Source organism: Carassius auratus, unplaced genomic scaffold (assembly GCF_003368295.1).
Source record: "Carassius auratus strain Wakin unplaced genomic scaffold, ASM336829v1 scaf_tig00216597, whole genome shotgun sequence".
Classification (NCBI taxonomy): Eukaryota; Metazoa; Chordata; class Actinopteri; order Cypriniformes; family Cyprinidae; genus Carassius; species Carassius auratus.
The window spans coordinates 366977-387118 of NW_020528654.1; the positions used below are offsets into that span (position 1 = coordinate 366977).

A 20142-nucleotide genomic window follows, 5' to 3' on the forward strand; every position below is an offset into this window, starting at 1 on the left:
AAGATTTCTTGTCAGATAAGAGGTGAGGTGAGCTAATCACAGACTGAAGACCCAGGTAAAGAATGGATTTTTTTTTTTTCTGTATCTTATAGCATTTTAGTTTTGTATTGTTTGTAGTGTGATCAACGTTTGCGTAAGTACTAGATGTGTTGGGGAGGTAGCACTTAATATTTTAATTACATTTTGCTAAAATGAATGAAATGACTCGAAAAAAGATTAGTTCATTTTGCTGAACGAGACTCAAAAGTCATAGTCGGTAAAATGATCCGAACTTCCCATAACTATTGTCAATCTGACAGTCCCAAAACTGGACAGCGTCAGATCGTGTCACATGGTTCGTGAACAGTTCCTGGTTCATATCTGCTCACAACAACACTGAAACACCTCTGTACACACGAAATATCCGAATAATAAACCCACAATTATGATAGAAAAGCTTGGTATGAGATTTTCTTGAGATCTGGGGCATTTTATAAAATAAAATAAAAAATGTACATCGGAAATGCTAACTTGTGCAGCGATGAAAAAGGCTACAAATAGCATATTTTTACGACCAAATTCCACCCGTGATCACAAAAGGATGTTATTACAAACACTTGATCAGGGTTCAAAGTGAGTTTTGAGTAAAAGTGTACTAATAATTTAATAAATTGTCTGATGTAGCTTGATGCTAATGTTAGCTCTAATGCTACTAATAGCAGGTGCATTTCTTCTTCATAATCTTCTTCATAATCACAATAATTCATGTAAGGTCGTAAAAAAAGGTTTATTGTAGTTTTATAGTAAGACTTTTGATAAATAAGGGCTAAATGCATACAGAGACTGAAGTGAGATCGCTGCTTTGTTGCTTTGTAAACATTGAAATTCCACAAAAAAGGCTGATAAAGGTGGAATAAAAACAAAAGAATAATGATAAAAGAATAATGCGGATAATGTGTCATACCTGGCGGAGGTGTGAAAGACCCGTTTGTTGAGAACAATAGAACCATGAAAACGGTGTGTTTACATGTGTTTACATGTGTGATCTTATAGAGATAACAAGTGCCATAAATCAGTCTGATTAGCCTTCTCTAAAAACACACATGACATGGCCTTAGAAAATATTTCATAAAATTCAGTTTTACAGATTAGATTATGAAATTTCTAATGAAGTTTTGAAAGACTTGTGGCTTTAGCTATACTGTATTTCTAAACTCATATCTTAAATCAACAATTTTTTAATACATTTAAAAAATATGTTTTTAATATTTTTATTTTTGTTTTTATGTTTGAGCTTATATATCTCTATTATCATAACAGTCTGAGTGATTCTGCTTCCCGAACAGTAATCTTTGAAGTGTCAGCTTTGTGAAAAATGTTGATTATGTATCTAGTCAGAAAGAATCATGAGCAGAAACCTTTTTATTTTGGTATGTAATTTCTGTCTCCATGCCAAAAAAGGGGGGTGACTAGTAAGGGGTTAAGTCAGCATGGTTGAAATCCCCAGCAATGATGAGAAAAGCATCAGGATGTAATGTCTTCTGCTAACTGATGTGCTAGTACAGTTCATTTAGTGTGTCGTTCCTGTTGCTGTTGATGTTGTTCGGGGGAATGTAAACCGAAATTATCAGTATGGCTGTATATTCCCTTGGCAGATAGAACGGCTGGCACTTAATAATCATAAACTCCAGCAGGGGTGAGCAGTGTTTGCAGATCACAACAGCATCGCGGCACCACATGTCATTGATGTAAACAAAAAGCCTGCCGCCCAGGTTTTTCCTCCCACGACGAGAGCTCTGTCCGCTCGATAGGACATCAGCTGGTCGAGCTGAATAGCTCAGTCTGGAAAGCTGTTCCTGAGCCATGTTTCCATGAACACAAAAACACAACATTCTCTTACAGTACTCTGTGTTGAACGTAATAATCGAATGTAGTCCAGTTTATTGTCCAAAGAGCGTACGTTAGCCAGTACGATGGTGGGGATAGATGGCTTGTGTGGGTTAGCCTAGCCCAGATACCTCCGCGCTTACCCCTCTTCTGCTTCCTCTCACACCGCTTGTCGGAGTCGGTGATGGTGTAGGCCTCTGTAGCAGACCGAGATCCCGCAGTGGAGTTTAACTGTAAAAAAGCAGTTCTACCGACATCGAGCAGAAACTCGCGAAATGGATGCGCGCTTACAGACAGGTAGACGCGGTGACGACGTACAAAAACACTGCGACTCAAAAGTCAAAAAATACAAAAACAAGTTCTGTCGGGACAGAGAGAAGCCGCTGCGTTTAGACGCGCCACCATGATTTGCTCCAACTCTACTCAGGGTATGGTGGCCTCTAAGGCCTTCTCAGCAGGGAATGCTGTGGGATGGTCTACACTCCACTCCTGGCTCTTCTGTTCTCTTGCCGTAGTTGTACTCTTTGGATACACACTAGGCAGGGATTTGGAAGTCTGACAGCATGGACACATTGTTTCCCAAAGCGTTTGATGCAGCTCGAGTTCCTGAAGAGGAACTTCCCAAGGTTACGAATGTAACCTTAGTTTCGCGAAGGAACGAGACGCTGCGTCGCATTGCCATACTGCCGGAGCTTGCTTCCCTATATAAAGTGACTCCACAACAGAGGACATCTGTTCTGAAATACTCCCGCTCATCAGAAAAACTAATCATAAACTAATCATGTGACGTTGATATCCTGAGTTGGATTCCTGTCAGCTGTGTTGTTATCCAAAAGGAGTTGATGAAATTAACTCCTGTCACAAGATACAACCCCGCAGGAATCATCAATAATTAGTGGACCTCAACAGAAAGGATCCATACAGCTTGTCCTATTACTTGTGACTTGCTCGTGACTCTTTCTACGAACTGAAGTTTTTAATAAATAATCTCAAAAGGACAATCATTGAGAAATCTGAAGGGTTAACTATATTAACAAATAATGTTTTATATCTTATATATGCTTAATGTGTTCAATGTAATCAGTGCAACTTTAACCAATGTTTTATAAACACTTTTAGCAGATTTAGCTATTAAATGTGTCTAAGATATGGAAAGTTGAGTGTTTTGAAGAATGGCCATGATATTTGCAAGACTGAATGAATGAAAAGATGGTATTTTGAACAGTGTGTGTTGAACGAGACTTTATAGAAGTTATTAAACAAAACCTGTAAAGATATTTCCCCATGTTTTAAATTGAAGCACCATGTTAAAGATATGCATGCACCGCCTTGCAACAATTTGATTCGAAGATCAAATCCATTCGGACAAAACCTAAATTTCTGCACAAATTCAGTGCGCTTCTTTGCCATGGCTTGAACTACCCACTCCCACATGCTGCTAACGTTTTTGTCATCCAGATCTCATGTTGAAACCTTGTGACCACTAAAACCTCCCAAAATAAACCATCATCTAAGAAGATCACCAGCCAATCAGCAACAGGACTCCCTCAGACAGAAATGGGAACCCCGCTTTCAACGCAATTGCAAGTAAAACAAACAAAGCTTTATCTATTGCTGAACTGGTACAAATTGATCTTAAGCAGTGAAGATAAGACAAATCTCTGCTTTTGTGATTTTCTTGGCACAACCTGAGAACGAATAACTTCAGAGATTAGAATCTTGGGACTTCATTCAAATTCTGTTAATCCTCCTCTTCAGTAACTGCGCGTATGTGTGTATGTATGTGTGCAGAGGTGGGTAGTAACGAGTTACATTTAATTCGTAACATTTACTTGAGTAATTTTTGGGGTAACTAATACTTTTGGAGTATATTCAAATTTGGGTACTTTTACTCTTACTTGAGTAACATTTTTGGGAAAAATCTGTACTTTTACTTCGTTACTATGGTCAACGCTCCTCTCGTTACTTTATCTTAATGCATAAGGCTATAAGTTATAAATGCTTCAGTTTATTCCAAACGCGTCATCTACTTTTCTCTGGGCAATGAGCGTTGCCCATTCACAAATGATTCATTCTTTTGAGTCAATTCTGTTCAAAGGCTTAATCAAACCAGTTGGCTAAACAGTGAATTGGTTCGCAAATCAGTTTGAATGATTCATTCAGTTGCCTGCCGCGCACGCTGAATCGTCGAAAGCGGTTCACTCTGAGTTGTTACAGAAAGTTTAAGAACAATAAAAGAGTTGAAGACGTGGCTTTGGATCCGCATTGAACTGAAAGCTAATCTGCAAAGGCTATTGTTTGCTAGCGATGAAGATCTGTATTAGATGAACACCGCGTGTGCTGTCTACGGTTCAACAGGTATGACTTAGGCTACATTTGATTACAGTACCCGATGCCACTATGACATTAGTTTGTTGTACGTGTAACTAATAAGTTGAATGCAGCATCCAAAAAATAAAAAGAACGTGCAAGGATTTCATCTGCTGCTAAATTCAGATCTGCATTCGCTGGCTGGCGCTGAGCCAGAGACAAGGCACTGCACATTATATCCAATCACAAAAGATTCTGTTGCGCTTATGAATGCAATGGCAATCAGAGGAGTTCCGATGAGTCATCGCTAAAATGCCAGTGCTTCCTTCACTCTCTCGCTGACTGAATACCTCTTTCTTACGAATTCTCTCATCAGAAATAACTCAGTGCAGATGTGTGTACAAATCTGTAAGTAAGATATTGATTTCACAGTGTTAACAGTTTTAATGACTTTAATGGGAGATTTTGAGAGTGATTGAGCTCTAGTAATGTTAATGTTCTTTGATAATGTTAATGTTCTTTGCTCTCTTTCTGTACAATGAAATATTAGTTGCCTAACTAACAACGTTTTTATATCACATTAACTTTCAATGTTATATTCATATTTAGTATAAAGATATGAAATATAAAAATATGTTATGTCATGAAACCCATATCTATTACTTAATTAAACGGACAGGTTTTTATGCATAGTTAATAGATTACATTATTAGGCTACTTTGACCATTGCATATTATCTAACATAATCTATGAAGGTGAGAATCAAGATATATTTAATGATATAGTTCATGTGTCTGGGAATGTTTCTAATAAAAATGACAAAAAAAAGCTTAATAATAATTTGCCAATATGCTCTTGTGGCTGCTGTGAGTCACACCTCCCCTGCTTATACATTAAGTAGAATATTATTTTTACATTTAATAAGCCGTCACAGAGTATTAAATAAATACCCTTTGATGAATAGAAAGCTAAACATCACTGATAGTAAATCAACATATTGGAATGATTTCTGAAGAATTATGTGACACTGAAGAAGGGAGTAAAGGATGATGAAATATATATATATTAGGGGTGTAACGGTTCACAAAATTCACGGTTCGGTTCGATACGATACACTGATGTCACGGTTCGGTTCGGTTCGGTTCGATACGTTTTAGATACAGCAAAATGTAAAAACATCTCAACTTTTCAGAATGCCGCAAGCGCACCGCGGGTCATGTGACAAGAACCAACCAATCAGCTTCATCCTTTCCCGTAACAACGTTGAGAGCTCAGCCAAGATGAAGGAACAGCTGATCATAGTTGTATATGGATTGCAATTTTGAAATAAATTCAGTAGCAGAGCTACTGCAAGCGATTTTTAGAGCTGCAAATCCATTTATCCTTCGCTGAAATTTCCGCGTCTCATGGAGAGAGCACGTCATTGTTGCTTAGCAAAGACAGACGCCTCAGGAGAAAGACGCGCTTAGCGTTTTCCATGCGTTTTTAGGCACGATATGTGAACGGCCCCTAAGGCGCTCGCTCACTCAGCACGCGCTGAAGGCTCGTTGCAAAATGTCTAATGCATTTAACAGACCAGAAATATAAGATCCTAAAATAACCAACAGGTCTGGTGTTTGGGTTGGATTCCCTGTAAGCTATAGTGTCTAAATGCTGCAGGGATAGTTTGCTGCGTGCATGTTTCTCCTTTTTTTCGTCTTTTCCCAGATAGTACTGACGCATATATCCCAGATATTCCCGCTGGGTTTTTTTTTTTTTGTAATCCCGCTGGTGTACCCTGTCATGTTGCAGATGCGACATACCGTTGTTTATTTATCCACCACTCTCTTGCCATCACCATTATAGCTTAAAGGGAATCCAAAGTGCACCCAAACACCAGACCTGTTGGTTATTGGAGGATCTTCTCATTTCTAGTCTGTTAAACGCATTGGCTATTTTGCAACGAGCCTTCAGCGTGTACTGAGTGAGCGAGCGCCTGCTGAGTAGCCTAACATAAACATATAAGATGGTGTTTTTTTCTTCTTCGGGAGTGTCAGGGGCGTTGCCTGTTACGTTGTTTGGGTTATTGGGCTACCTTGTTGAACGCATATCATTATATTTCTTTCTCTCTCTTTTTTTTTTTTTTTCAAATATAATTAATTACTCCAACGAACCGTTCGGTATACATAATGCGTACCGCGTACCGAACCGAAAGCGTCGTACCGAACGGTTCAATACGAATACGCGTATCGTTACACCCCTAATATATATATATATATATATATATATATATATATATATATATATATATATATATATATACACATACACACATACACAGACACTCACACACACAAACACACACACATATATTTTATCTATATATCCCAACCCAGCATATCCACATAAGAATAGACTATAGATATTCATTCAGTATATGATCCAAAGTAACTAGTAACTAACTACTTGAGTAGTTTTTTTATCGGATACTTTTTTACTCTTACTAAAGTAACTATTCAGACTAATACTAGTACGTAAATATTTCTATAAGTACTTTCTATAACTACCCACCTCTTTACTTGTGTGTGTTGATTAGGTTTTAGATCCATGCAATGTATAGAGTAGCTCAATAAATTCTTGTTTCATTTATAAAGAAGTATTGTCTTGTTGGTTGTTTTTTTAAGTTAAACTTTGCCTAGATCATGTGCTACCTAGCTCGTAGCTTATAAATTATCATTTTGTTTGTATGCTCATTGACCACGAAGTAGTATAAACAGAATTGTGAAGATATACTGATTTTAACGTTCGCTGGACGAACCATTGATGAAGTATAAACTAATTAAATTTGGAATTAGTTTAATTAAAGCAATTCTAATATTTAGATTTGATTTCTCTCTAAAAAAGTCTAAATCCCTACATGGTTCTCCCAATCTGTTTGTCCATAAACTCTACAGTGTACTGCCTCCTTAGGCTTTTAATGGGTTGCTCTGAAAGGAGAGGCATTTTCTCTCCTCCCACAATTAAAAATGTGCTGTCGTTTCTGACTCCTCTTCTGAGAGACAGGCTTCATGATTTTGATGGCATGATCTTCATTTGTGCCCACAACATCAACTCGTCCATCCTTTTCAGCAGTCTTGATGTGCTGCTGTCTGAAGTAGGCTGGTTATGTCATCCATGTACTTCCTCATTGGGGGTAATCTCTGCCCAGATGGTAGCTTTATCCTTCCAAACATCTGTTTTGCTCCGACGAGGATTACCTCAAAGGCTGATACAATCAGGATAGGAGAGATGACACAACCCATTGCAATTCCTACTTCTAAAACGTCTACGTCTCAAATTCTGAAATATTCTCTGTCAGCTTAACTATTTCCCTGCATTTATCACACGTGAATCCAGATTCGATTGATAGATAATATCAGAAATGTGGTGGGAATTAAATTATATTTTATCACTTTGAACAACAGAGAGTAATAGTAAGATAAGATATTCTACAGAAAAACAAAGCTACACAGAGCTACGTTCACAAACCAGTAGCAAAGCAAGCAGGCAGCAGGAATAACACTTTCCAACAGTGACACCCACAGGACTAGTCATGACTGGGACTGACTGTTGCTACCCTGGAAAAACAAATTACATCCATTGTTCACATAACACTTAATAAGGCTATCCTCATATCCAAAAACACACATCTTTAGAGACATTCTTCTCAAGCAAGTAACTGCAGTGCTGCTGATGACTTCGGAACCATGAGCGAAATATGTCGAGCGGTGTGCTCTTGCTCTCGCATGGGTTGCTGAGTGAAAAGTGAAGTGAAAGTGAAGTGAAAGTTTTGACATTTGTAAAGTATGGTAACCCATACTCGGAATTAGTGCTCTGCATTTAACCCATCCAAGTGCACACACACAGCAGTGAGAAGAGTTGGAGATAAGAATCCAACTCTTACAATGTAAATAACTCCGAATGCATTAAATGGCTTTAGACCACCCTTTATCCCAGCTATTGTAGTAAACAAGCTTGTTGCCACTAACAACAGATAAGTATCACACATGCCAATGGTCGCATAACTAGCACAAGGAAAACAACTAAAGGAGCCTAAGCAACATGGATAGCCTTGGCAACACGCATGTTGCCAACAACCTGAGAGCATTTAAAGGAACTTGTGAAGTCATTCGAGAAAGTAAAACATAGCAGCTGTGATGTGGATGCTTGATCTCTTAATATCCTTCTTGGCGATGAAGTTCTCATCTGAACTTGTTCTTTAGTCAGTCACATAACTCGTGGCATCCGTGTCAATGAGTAATGATGCGTGAAGTAATGCTAACTTGGTCACTTCCAAATCAGGCAGCTTATGATCAATGTGAATTCCAGTGTTAATTTCGTTAACGAAGATGATGAAAAATATTCGCTGACGAAGATGAGTCATTGACGAGCTAAAACTAATATCTGATGATAAAAACTATGACGAAATATATGCTGCATCTTAGTTAACAAGACTAGACAGGACTATAATGTTATTTGAGGACTACCGGACGTTAAAAATACATCCTATAGGCTACTGTCTTGTCCTTAAAAATGTGTGTCCCCGTCATTGGATTGCAATTGGATAATGGTGATAGAAGTGCCCTTTCTCGTGCACACTCCACTTCTTCAGTTCTCATATACAGTGTGCGATCAGTTCTCACTGCTCAAATTCACAGACAGCAGTCCGAATGTCTTTCGTGTAGAATATCGCACGTAAAAACAGTTATGGATTAAGTGAATGTGAATAGGTGGGTGAAAACTGAACATGTCAGTATTACAGCCATGCCTTCCATCTTAAAGGGAAAGCATTCCTAATTAAGTATCTATCAGTGTCATTATAATGTTAACCAACAAAAGATGTTAAATATTTTAAGTAAACCTACTGTATCTGAAAAATGAGTTTAATTCGTATCTCTTTCATATTTGTCTTATTCTCTTATTCTTCTTCTTTTTCAAAAATTATAAATTATATATATTAAATATATTATATATGAACAACTATAATTTTTATAAGTTGCTCCCTTTTCACTACTGTTAAAGGGATAGTTAACCTAAAAATGAAAATTGTCATCATTTATTCAAGTTTTTCCTAAATTCAATCCTTAATTCGAATTTATTATAAACGTAATTGATTTGGTCTAAAGAGAGAAGAATTATTGACTATTTTTGTTTGAACACTACTAGGGATGCACCGAATCCAGGATTCGGATTTGGATTCGTCCGAATACTGGGCTTTTTGACAGGGTTCGGTTTCGGCCGAACCTTAGGTTTTTTTCACCGAACCGAACCCTAGGCTTGCGCTACGCTGGTCGAAGTCACGCGGCCATTAATTGCGTGAAGGTGTTTATATGAGGAGGAACAAGACCCGACAGTTCGCTCTAAACTAAACTGTTCAGGAATCTTGAGCGGCTGGGATGATTTATACCGTAGCAATACAGAGCCAGCCAGTCACATCGGGCGCTGACGTGGAGATAAGCGTTTTTTTCGCTGAGCCTTTGATTCCTCTTAGAGAGGATCCTCTTCAGTGGTGGAAGACAAACCAGCAGCGATTTCCACTGCTGGCAAAAATGGCAAAAATCTACCTCTGTGCCCAGTGAAAGACTTTTCAGTACTGCTGGGGTTAATGCAGAGCGTCTTGTTTTTTTTAGATGAAACTTTCATTTCATGTGAAAGATTAGAGGTTTTACGTTAATTTAATTATGATGCAGAGGATGTGTGTGATCTTCCGTAATATTTTTCGTAATATTTGGCTACTGTTCTAATCGTAGCCTATCCTACTGTTATAAACGAAAACTAAACAGCTTACTATACATGTTTATTGAGTTAATGTTCAATAACATTAATTTCAGTTAAGTCACCAAACATATTCTGATTTTTAAAAAGAAAAGAAAAACATTTTTCTTTGCATTGCTGCACTTTTATTGAAAGATTTTGGTTGTTTACTTGGGTAAGCATAAGCTTGGTAATTGTCAAAAAGTGAAAGTGTTTTTCTCACTTGTCATCCTGGCATAATGTTGCCTACTCTTTTTTTTTCTTCTTTTTTTATAGTTAAAATAAAATAAAATGAAAAATACATTACTGTGGACGTTTTTTACTTCATTAGTGTGTTTTACTGTGATAATGGAATAAGGATGCGAGTAGGATTCGGTTTTGGATTTGGCCGAATCTTAAGCAGTGGATTCGGTATTCGGCCGAACCCCAAAAATCTGGATTCAGTGCATCCCTAAACACTACATAGAAAATATATACCAAAATAAATACTGGTAAATGCAGCGAATTCCACTTGCTAAATTCCCGATTCCTAGTGACTGTGTTTTGCCTGCAGAATTAGCTATTTAAGGAGAGTCAGCTGATGCAAACTTCAATAACGTGACCTGTCAGAACTGACGCTACAATATAATTGCTGGTTACATTTACATAATAATTTCTTAATAATAATTCCTTACATTTATATAGTGCTTTTCTAGGCACTCAAAGCGCTTTACATAGTCAGGGGGTATCTCCTCATCCACCACCAGAGTGCAGCATCCAGATGATGCGACGGCAGCCATATTGCGGCAGAATGCCCACCACACACCAGCTTACTTGGTGAAGAGGAGACAGAGTGATGAAGCCAATCAGTAGATATGGGGATTGTTAGGAGGCCATGATGATCAGAGGCCAATAGGTAAATTTAGCCAGGAGGCCGAGGTCACACCTCTACTTTTTTTCAAAAGACATCCTGGGATTTTTACTGACCAGAGAGAGTCAGGACCTCACAGCTCGTATTTCATATGGTCTTGATCTAAAAAGAGTAAAAGTAACACTGAAGCAGTATTGTAGTTAGTGAAATAAAGTAGATTCACTCTACAAGTGATGACTGAGCTTTAGTGATGGCATCTGCGGTTATCTAGCAGAATCACTGGGGATAAGACAAACAGCAAAAGCAAGAAAAAGTGAAGCGGAGTAGAAACATATTCACTTCTTACAAACAAGCTTTACTTCTTTGATATTGTACATGTACTAAGTTTGTTGACATCTGTTACCATTAAAGTGATTAGTGTTCTCTTTAGTTGGGCACTTGGTCATTGACTTTGGTCAAATTTCAGCAATTGCTGAAAGTGCTTAATATCACTGTGTTCTGCAATAGTTCATGGTCCTGATTGCTCATATTAAAAAAAAAAAAAATCCTCTTTTACTATGTGCACTTTTTAAAATCAATGACTGAAAGCTGTATTCGGACATATGTGACTTCTCAAATAATTATAAACAGTCTTTAAATGTCTTTAAAAACAGGTTAACTGTCCAATTGAAAGAGCTCTTCTTATAACCCCTCTTATTAAACAAACTGCTTACTCCTACTCCTACTCCTAAGTGTTTTTGTTATGCAATGTACAGTTTTTTTGTTTTTTTTTTATATGATTTTAACAGATTTGTGTAAACATCTTATGATGCAGGAGACAATTCCTTTGATACTTTGAAATGTTTTACCAGTTTACCAGTGACATTGATTAAAAATGTAATCATAAATAAAGCAATTAAAATGTTAATATCTACTTTTATCAGAAGTTTCCATATTATTCAGTAAATAATAATAAATAAACAATAACTGTACTAATACTAATAACAGTAACTAACTGTAAAAAATTATTCAGCTTTTTACACTGTGTGACTTTATTTTTGTTAAATACCAACTAATGCTGTACGAGTAAATCATGATGCAAATCCAAAGCTCACTTTTTTTATTGTTCTAATACTATATATTCCGATTGTTGAGCTGCCACTTGGCTACTCACACTGTAAGTGTGGAAGAATAACAGTGATCGCAGTGTGAACAGGGCTTGAGCGAGAGAATTGTGAGCGAGGGAATGGGCACGGCATGGTTGCAAGATCCAGTTCTTTGGACTTTGGTCTGTAAAATCACTTGATTCATCAACTGGGGTTGTACCCTTGGCAGAAGATACAGTTTGGTACAGAAATTTTTTAAACGTAAACACAGCCCTGATTGGTCATTGTGTTCACATGCTCAAAAAGATATATCTGTGATTGGCTTCAATTATATTTCTGTGTGAGCACTCTGTGATGATCATTAAAGGCAATCACAGACATTATCTCTTGAGTGTGTGTACCCTATGATCAGTCAGCTTTCTTTAAGTATCTGCCCAATAACGTTCAAATATCGTTCAGCCTCTATCCCCCTTCAGGGTGTTGTTTATCAAAAAGAACATTATCTTTAGCCAATAAATGTTGGAAAATGGATGGGGGGTATCAGATGCTGCTGCTGTGTGTCATTCATAAATGTGCCAATTATCTCACCTGTAACAAATTTGAAAAAATTATTAAAACAAATTCTTATTTTCTGCTTTCTCCCCAGGACCTCCTGTAAGTACCATGGCAACAAGCTGACTGCTTTGTGCATGACTAATTCAACATTATAACAGGTAGAAAATTGTGTCACATGCTGAAACTTATTTGTCTGTTTGAATGAAGATGAATGGAGTTTCTCGACTTTTTCCATACTGCTATTGTACAAATGATTCTTCCTAAAGGAGAACATTATTCCCAGTTTTCAACACACTTTATTTAATCATTACAAAAAAAACATAACACATTTGCTTTTACCAGATTTTTAAAAACAATAACCACATGTAGTTCTTCTCTACCCTTCCATTTTGTTCTTAATAAAATATGTAATTTTTTCCATGGCCATACACTGCATCATGGCATTAATCCACGCTCCAATAACTGGCGCTTCATGCCTTTTCCAGTTTAGAGCTATCATTCTTTTAGCTTGTAATATAGAATAATCTATAAATTTACTCACTTTAATATTTCTTATAAATGTATGTTAAGATATATTATAATTATAAATCTAAAATATAATATAAATATAAAAATAATATAAATATATATACACACTGCTTCACTGCTGCTAAGCGTAGCTTGCTCTCTTCTTTCGAGTCTTGTAGGGATTTCTGCACTGGAATATGCATATCTTGATTCATTTAAAATTAATCATAAGAGGGTAAAAATGTAACAGTGGGCTGGAGTAAATGTTCAGTATCTACCTTTCAGAGAAACCCCCAATGTTTTCTAGAATAATTAGACCACCACCTCCGAATGTTTGGAAAGTTGCACTGGAAGACAAAAATAGTAAAATCTTGATATTTCAACTGCTACAACTTCATAAAGGTCAATTACTTGAACTGGTAAGTATTTACAGATGTAAAATCAAAGGGTGCTCCCATGAAAAGATGTAGAGCATACTGGAAAACAGCAAAAGTTAAGAAACATTATCGAAAAAAAAAAAAAAATCAAACCAGAATATCTCACCATCAACATGAAGACTCCACAGTCAACATCCCCAATCTGTTGTGGGATATCCTGAAAAAAAAAGGTAATTAAGGGTTTAACACTTCAGTCCAATCTTTAGCCGACTTCTTTATATCCAACCTTGTTTTTCAGTATAGCAGCCATTTGCCAGGTGAAATAGTGGCTGTCATCTTACTGCAACAAAAATACACAAATAATTAAACAGTTAATATGAAGTTACATTGTGCAGAACATACAGTTTGAAGCTCTGAATATATATAAAAAATTTTTGTAAAACTGAGCTGAACTGAACTGAATGCATCACACAATTTTCTCAACATTGACAAATGGGGTTTAATAAATAAAAACTCAATTATAAAGGTAACAATACGTCACAAACAATACATATAACAGAGGAATGTGGAACAAACACTTTAACAAGATAAACCTCTTTAACCCCTGTGTGGTGTTCATATTTTTGATATTCAGCCAGTGTTCATGGGTCTGGTGGACACGCTGCATTTTTAAATTACTTTTATTTTGGCTTATGAGGACACAGATGTCCTTATAAACCATATTTACGTTCTAATACCTGTCATTATATACATGAAAACACACACAAACACACACTCACATGAACACACACACACACACGAACACAAACACACACAAATAATGTTTTTTTTTTTTTTTTTTTTTTTTTTTTTTTTTTTTATAAACCTACAGACCCGAACACCATACAAGAGTTAAAAAGTCACCACAAGGCCATTTACAACACACAAAAATTAATTGAACCATCCGTAGAATTATTTTTTTTTTTATATACAATAGAGTATGACTACATTTTCATGGTTCAATAAGATGATAAATCCTAACACAAATTAAACATTTAACAGATAAACGCTGAACTATAAATATGCGATAATTTTTCACAACATGTCAATAAAATTTGACAACTCACCGTGCTCTACGCCATGCTTGTGTTTTAAGACAACTCCGCCCCTCACTTTCGGTCCTGGCAGCGGGGTCCTCACGGCGGGGTCCTGGCAGCGCTGGTGGTGCTGCGGGTCTGCAGCTGGATATATCTCCAAAAATGCCTTGATTTTTTTTTTTTACCACACTACTAAATAGTAATAATTAATAGTTAGTACACAATACTATGTACTAACATAACACTACTATGTTCTACAAAACTTAAATCTTTTTTTTTTTTTGGGGGGGGGGGGATATAAAACTACATGAAATGAGTCCTGGAGCAATCTAGAAAAGTGATTTGTTGAAAGCCACATGTCTCATGAGTTTCTATTTCAAATCTGAATAAGATTTCATGAAAAATGAGACTCCTGCAAAGATTTTTCTGATACTATGTATAGACCCCCCACCCCGAAAGTATAAGAAAAAATATTTCCCAATAGTATTGAAGGCTTCTACAAACTATTTAGTCAGTAAACATACCACTGCATAGTGTTTTTTTTTTAAACAGAAACTTAGACATCATATAAGTGATTTATTTTAGCACTAGAAAAATACAATAAGGATAATTTGAGTAACAATAATAAGAAAAATAAAAAAAAGATCTAACTTTGTTTGCCAATTACAAAAAATCCTGAGATTGCTAGAAATGCAGCATTTACAATGAATTACAATGCAAATAAGTGCTGATGTGCTGATGGCCAGTTATACAGATGGTAAAAACACAAATGTGCCATAAAGTAAATAATCCACTCTCTCTATTCATATAGACGCATTCACTTTGATAGCCGTGATCATACAGTAATAGCGAGCTGATTTGGGCTGATTTGCACTCAAACATGGTAATCACGCAGATACATTCACATTCAACATAAAACACACTCTCACATAAATAAAAAACTGTTGAAAAATAAAACAAACAAAGGAAAAGGCGATCGCTGTAAGTTCCGCCTCCATCAGCTGACAGGTGCGTCAGAGCGCGTCACAAGGGAGCGCCAAATTCAAATAAACTATCTTTCGCCTATCTTTCATTCATTCTTTTTTCCGGTGGATCGCCTCATTCTGTTTGTGACACTGTACGATGCAAAACCATGCTATGCCGCCCATTGATTGAATGTGAGACTCCGGTTCCATTTACAGATATTTATTAACACCGTAGAACACTTTAGCCTGCTTCTCAACCAATGGCAGAGTCATTTCCCAGAAGCAATCTTCACAGTCAAACAAAACATTCTTCAACTCACACACAGTTGTAGCAAACACCACATAAAGTGGAGTGATAAAGAAAAAACTAACAGGTAATATCGCCGCTGCATGTGCGCTTTGATCAGCGCTGCATGTGCGCTTTGATCACCGTGAGTGGCTTACGGCGCTTACAGGCGCTACTTCCGGTTTTTAACCATGTCAAAATAAAAGTACGTATTTTCAAAATAAATTCAAAAAACGGCTGCATTTACACTCCCACCATCACACACTGTGTGATTTACAATAATTAAATTACATTGTTAACAGAACCTTATAAAACATTGATGTAAATACACAAATATACCTTCAAATATAAACAAAACAATGGCATTGAAGAGCTAACCTACTTATTCAGATTCAAGCAAAAGTACTGTTTTGTGTATTGACCTTTCTAAGTAAACGGGCTTATTTGAGCATGTGCCTTTACGGTCTAGTGTTGTGTCACTAAGTAACAGTTTGAGTTTTCTGACTCAGCTCCTTGGAAGACTTCAACTACTTTCGCCAGCTTCCATTGATTTCTTGGTGTGCCATCATCTTGCAACAGGACAATGTCATTCACTTTAGCATTTCTCCTGTCCTTGTTCCATTTGCTCCTCTGCTGTAGATTCAGCAAATACTCCTTTCTCCACCTGGTCCATAATTCATTGGACAAGAACTGTACTTTCTTGCATCGCTTCTGAAGGTAGAGATCTTCCCTTACAAATTCACCATTTTGAGGTGCGATTATTGAAGATTTCATTGTCAATATGTGGTTTGGAGTTAGGGGTTCAGGTCCTAATGGATCATTGAGATGTTCCGTGGTCAATGCTCGACTATTCACTATAGCCATCACTTCGTACAGGAATGTTCTTAATGAAGAACTGTCTAATCTTCCAGCAGAATGGTCTAGGATGGATGTGAGGACACTTCTCACGGTCCGTATCTGCCTCTCCCAGACACCGCCTATATGACTGGAAGCAGGTGGGTTTATGACAAAGTTGCATCCTAGCTCTTTCACACATTCTTGCTCCATTCCTTCCATTAATACTTGAAATTCAATGCGTGCTCCCACAAAGTTTGTGCCTTGATCACTTTGTAGATGACTTACATTGTCTCTTATGGCAATAAAACAGCGCAACGCATTTAAGAAAGCATCAGTGGAAAGGTCATCCAATACCTCAGTGTGGATGGCACATGAACACATTCAGGTGAATAGAAGCCCATATCTCTTCAGTTCTTTCCTTCCATCTTTAACATAAAATGGTCCGAAGCAGTCCATACCACTATAGGTAAATGGAGGGGTAGCTTCTATCCTCTATGGTGGAAGATCGGCCATTTTTTGTTCTTGATTACACCTTCTGAGCTTTCTGCATTTGATGCACTTGAAAATGAGTGATGACACTTCACTACTACACCCTATGATCCAAATCCCACTTGAACGTAGTTCATTGATGGTCATTCCACGACCCTGATGCTTCACCTTCTCATGATATTGCTTTATCAATAATCGAGATGCATGATGTCCTTTGGGGAGGATAGCTGGGTGTTTGACATGAGGGTGGAGTGTTGCTTGTGTCAATCTACCTCCCACCCTCAGGATATCTTGGCTATCCATGAAAGGGTTCAACTTGTGCAGCTCGTTTGACTTGCTCTTTTGTACCTCTTTCTTTTGTTTAAGAGCCTTGATTTCATTACTGAATGCCTCTTCCTGAACTGCATGGATTATGAATTGTTCAGTATCCATTCTTTCGTCAAGTGTGGTAGCTTCATTGGATCTTGTTTTAAGACCTTTCACCTCTTTTGCAAAACGCTTAAGTCTTAACTCTTACGGCTCTTTTCCAATCAGAAAACTTCTGAAGTCCATCTTATAGGGACATTTCCTCATTTGCTTTCGTTGTTTTCTGGGTCGTCCTCATTGAGGTCTTGCATCTTAATCTTTTCTTTGTTAGGGAGCTCCTTTTGCCACAAGAAACTAGGTCCCGTGAACCAGTTACACTCTACAAGCTCCTTTGCCATGAGTCCGCGAGAGGCATGGTCAGCCGGGTTATTTTCTGAGGCAACATATTGCCACTGACTTGGTTCTGTGCTCAATTTGATCTGCTGGATTCGATTGGCTACGAATACATGAAATCGCTTTTCATCATTGTTAATTTAACCAAAGACGACCTTGGAGTTGGTCCAAAAGTATTCATGCAGATCTTCGATCTCCATTTCTCTCTTTAGCAGAGCACCTGTCCTTGTGGCCACGACCGCAGCTGAGAGTTCCAGCCTTGGGATTGTTGTTACCTTCGTCAGAGCAACCTTTGCCTTCCCTATAACAAGAGCACAATGGACTTCTCCAGACTTTGAAACAACCCTAAGGTAAGAACACATTCCATAGCCAGAAACACTAGCATCGGAAAAATGGTGAAGTTCACACTGTAGAACTTCCTTGGCTGCCAATGGTATGTAGTGCCTTGGTATCTCTACCGCAGATAGATTATGAAGGTCTTGGAGCCATGCTTCCCAATGCGGCCTGAGGTCGTCAGGAAGTGGCTCATCCAATGTAATGTATCCAATGCAATGTAAACGCTGGCGCCGATACAGGATGGCTGCCTCCGTGACGAGCTCCGCATATGTTTTTGTGTTTTTGTTAGTTTGTCCTGTCTTTAGTTATATTCCTGCCATCAGTTTCACCAGGGAAGAACTGCTGAACATTCGGCAGAACGCACCACAAGATGTTTTTCCGGATTTCAATTATTCAGATGTTTTAGTGAACGTTGTTATCGGAGGAGCGGCGGCGCTGATCAAGCGCTTCAGGACGCGCAGACGGGGGAAGCGAGCGGGAGCGCTCGTCAGACTCAGGAAGCGCAGATTTCGAACGCCGTTGCCTAGCATCCATCTGGCAAATCTCCGCTCTCTACCCAACAAAACGGACGAACTCCTTCTGCTTTCTCTGACAAATAAGGATTTCACACACTCTGCTGCTCTGTGTTTCACGGAAACATGGCTGAATGACACCATACCGGACAGCGCGCTCCATCTGCCGGGCTTTCAGCTGTTCAGAGCGGATCGCGAATCAGAATCCACTGGGAAATCGCGCGGCGGCGGGACATGCTTTTACGTCAATGAACGGTGGTGTACAGATGTATCTGTGTTAAAGAAGACGTGCTGCTCAAATCTCGAAACACTCTTCATTAACTGCAAGCCGTTCTATTCGCCGCGGGAGTTTCACTCGTTCATTCTGGTCAGTGTTTACATCCATCCTCAAGAGCATGTGAGCTCAGCTTTACAGAAACTCGCTGATCAGATCACAGAGACAGAACAACAACACCCGGACTCTGTTTTAATCATTCTCGGGGACTTTAATAAAGCCAATCTGTCCCGTGAACTGCCAAAATACAGACAGCATGTTACTTGTCCCACAAGAGACAGTAATATATTGGATCACTGTTACACCACAATAAAGGATGCATATCACTCTGTTCCACGAGCAGCTTTGGGACGTTCTGATCACCTTCTGGTTCATCTTATACCGTCCTACAGGCAGAAACTAAAATCAGCTAAACCTGTTTCAAGGACTGTAAAAAGATGGACTAATGAAGCAGAGCAGGATTTACAATCTTGTTTTGACCTCACTGATTGGAGTGTTTTTGAAGCTGCTGCCACTGATCTGGATGAACTCACAGAGACCGTAACCTCATATATCAGTTTCTGTGAGGATATGTGTATTCCTACAAAGACTCAAATAATTTACAATAATGACAAACCGTGGTTCACTGCAAAACTCAGACAGCTCCGTCAGGCCAAAGAAGATGCTTACGTGAAGGGGGACAATGTCTTGTATAAACAGGCTAATACACATTGGAAAAGGAGATCAAAGTGGCAAAGAGGAATTATTCTGAAAAAATAAGGACTCAGTTCACTTCCAACGACTCCGCATCAGTGTGGAAAAGTCTAAAGAAGATCACCAATTACAAGACACCACCCCCCAGCACTGTAAAGAATCAACGACTGGCAGACGATCTGAACGAGTTTTACTGCAGGTTTGAAAGAACACCCATCACCTGCCCTGAAAGCCTCCCCACACAACCATTCACACCCTTCACAACTCCTGCAACCAGCCCTGAATGCCTCTCCAAACTACCGTTCACACCATTAACAGCTCCTGCAACCCATCCTGAACACCTCTCCAATCAAGCACTCTCACCATTCTCACCTCCTGCATCCCCCCTCTCCCACACATCTGCAATTCAGATCAGCGAGGATGCGGTGCGCCAGGTCTTCCGGAAGCAGAAAAGGAAAAAAGCACCAGGCCCAGATTGTGTTACACCAGCCTGTCTGAAATCCTGTGCTGACCAGCTGGCCCCCATCTTCACACAGATCTTCAACAGATCGCTGGAGCTGTGCGAAGTCCCTTCATGCCTCAAATGTTCCACCATCATCCCCATCCCTAAGAAACCCAAAATTAAAGGACTAAATGACTACAGGCCTGTGGCT

The 20142-nt window shown here is 38.4% G+C and overlaps 1 protein-coding gene across 26 annotated transcripts in view; it reads left to right on the forward strand.

Annotated features, from left to right (window-relative positions):
- Positions 1-20142, forward strand: part of LOC113098631 (collagen alpha-1(XXV) chain-like) — a 564810-nt gene that overhangs the window by 197050 nt on the left and 347618 nt on the right. For 21 of the 26 annotated variants that reach the window (XR_003289116.1, XR_003289115.1, XM_026263668.1 and 18 more), the window contains one exon: positions 12530-12537. The exons of the other annotated variants lie outside the window; for them this stretch is intronic. Coding sequence is in view for 19 of the 21 variants with exons in the window: in XM_026263668.1 (XP_026119453.1) it covers positions 12530-12537 (8 nt within the window). In the remaining 2 variants the exon portion in view is untranslated. The remainder of the gene's footprint in view (positions 1-12529; positions 12538-20142) is intronic. 26 annotated transcript variants of the gene reach the window in all.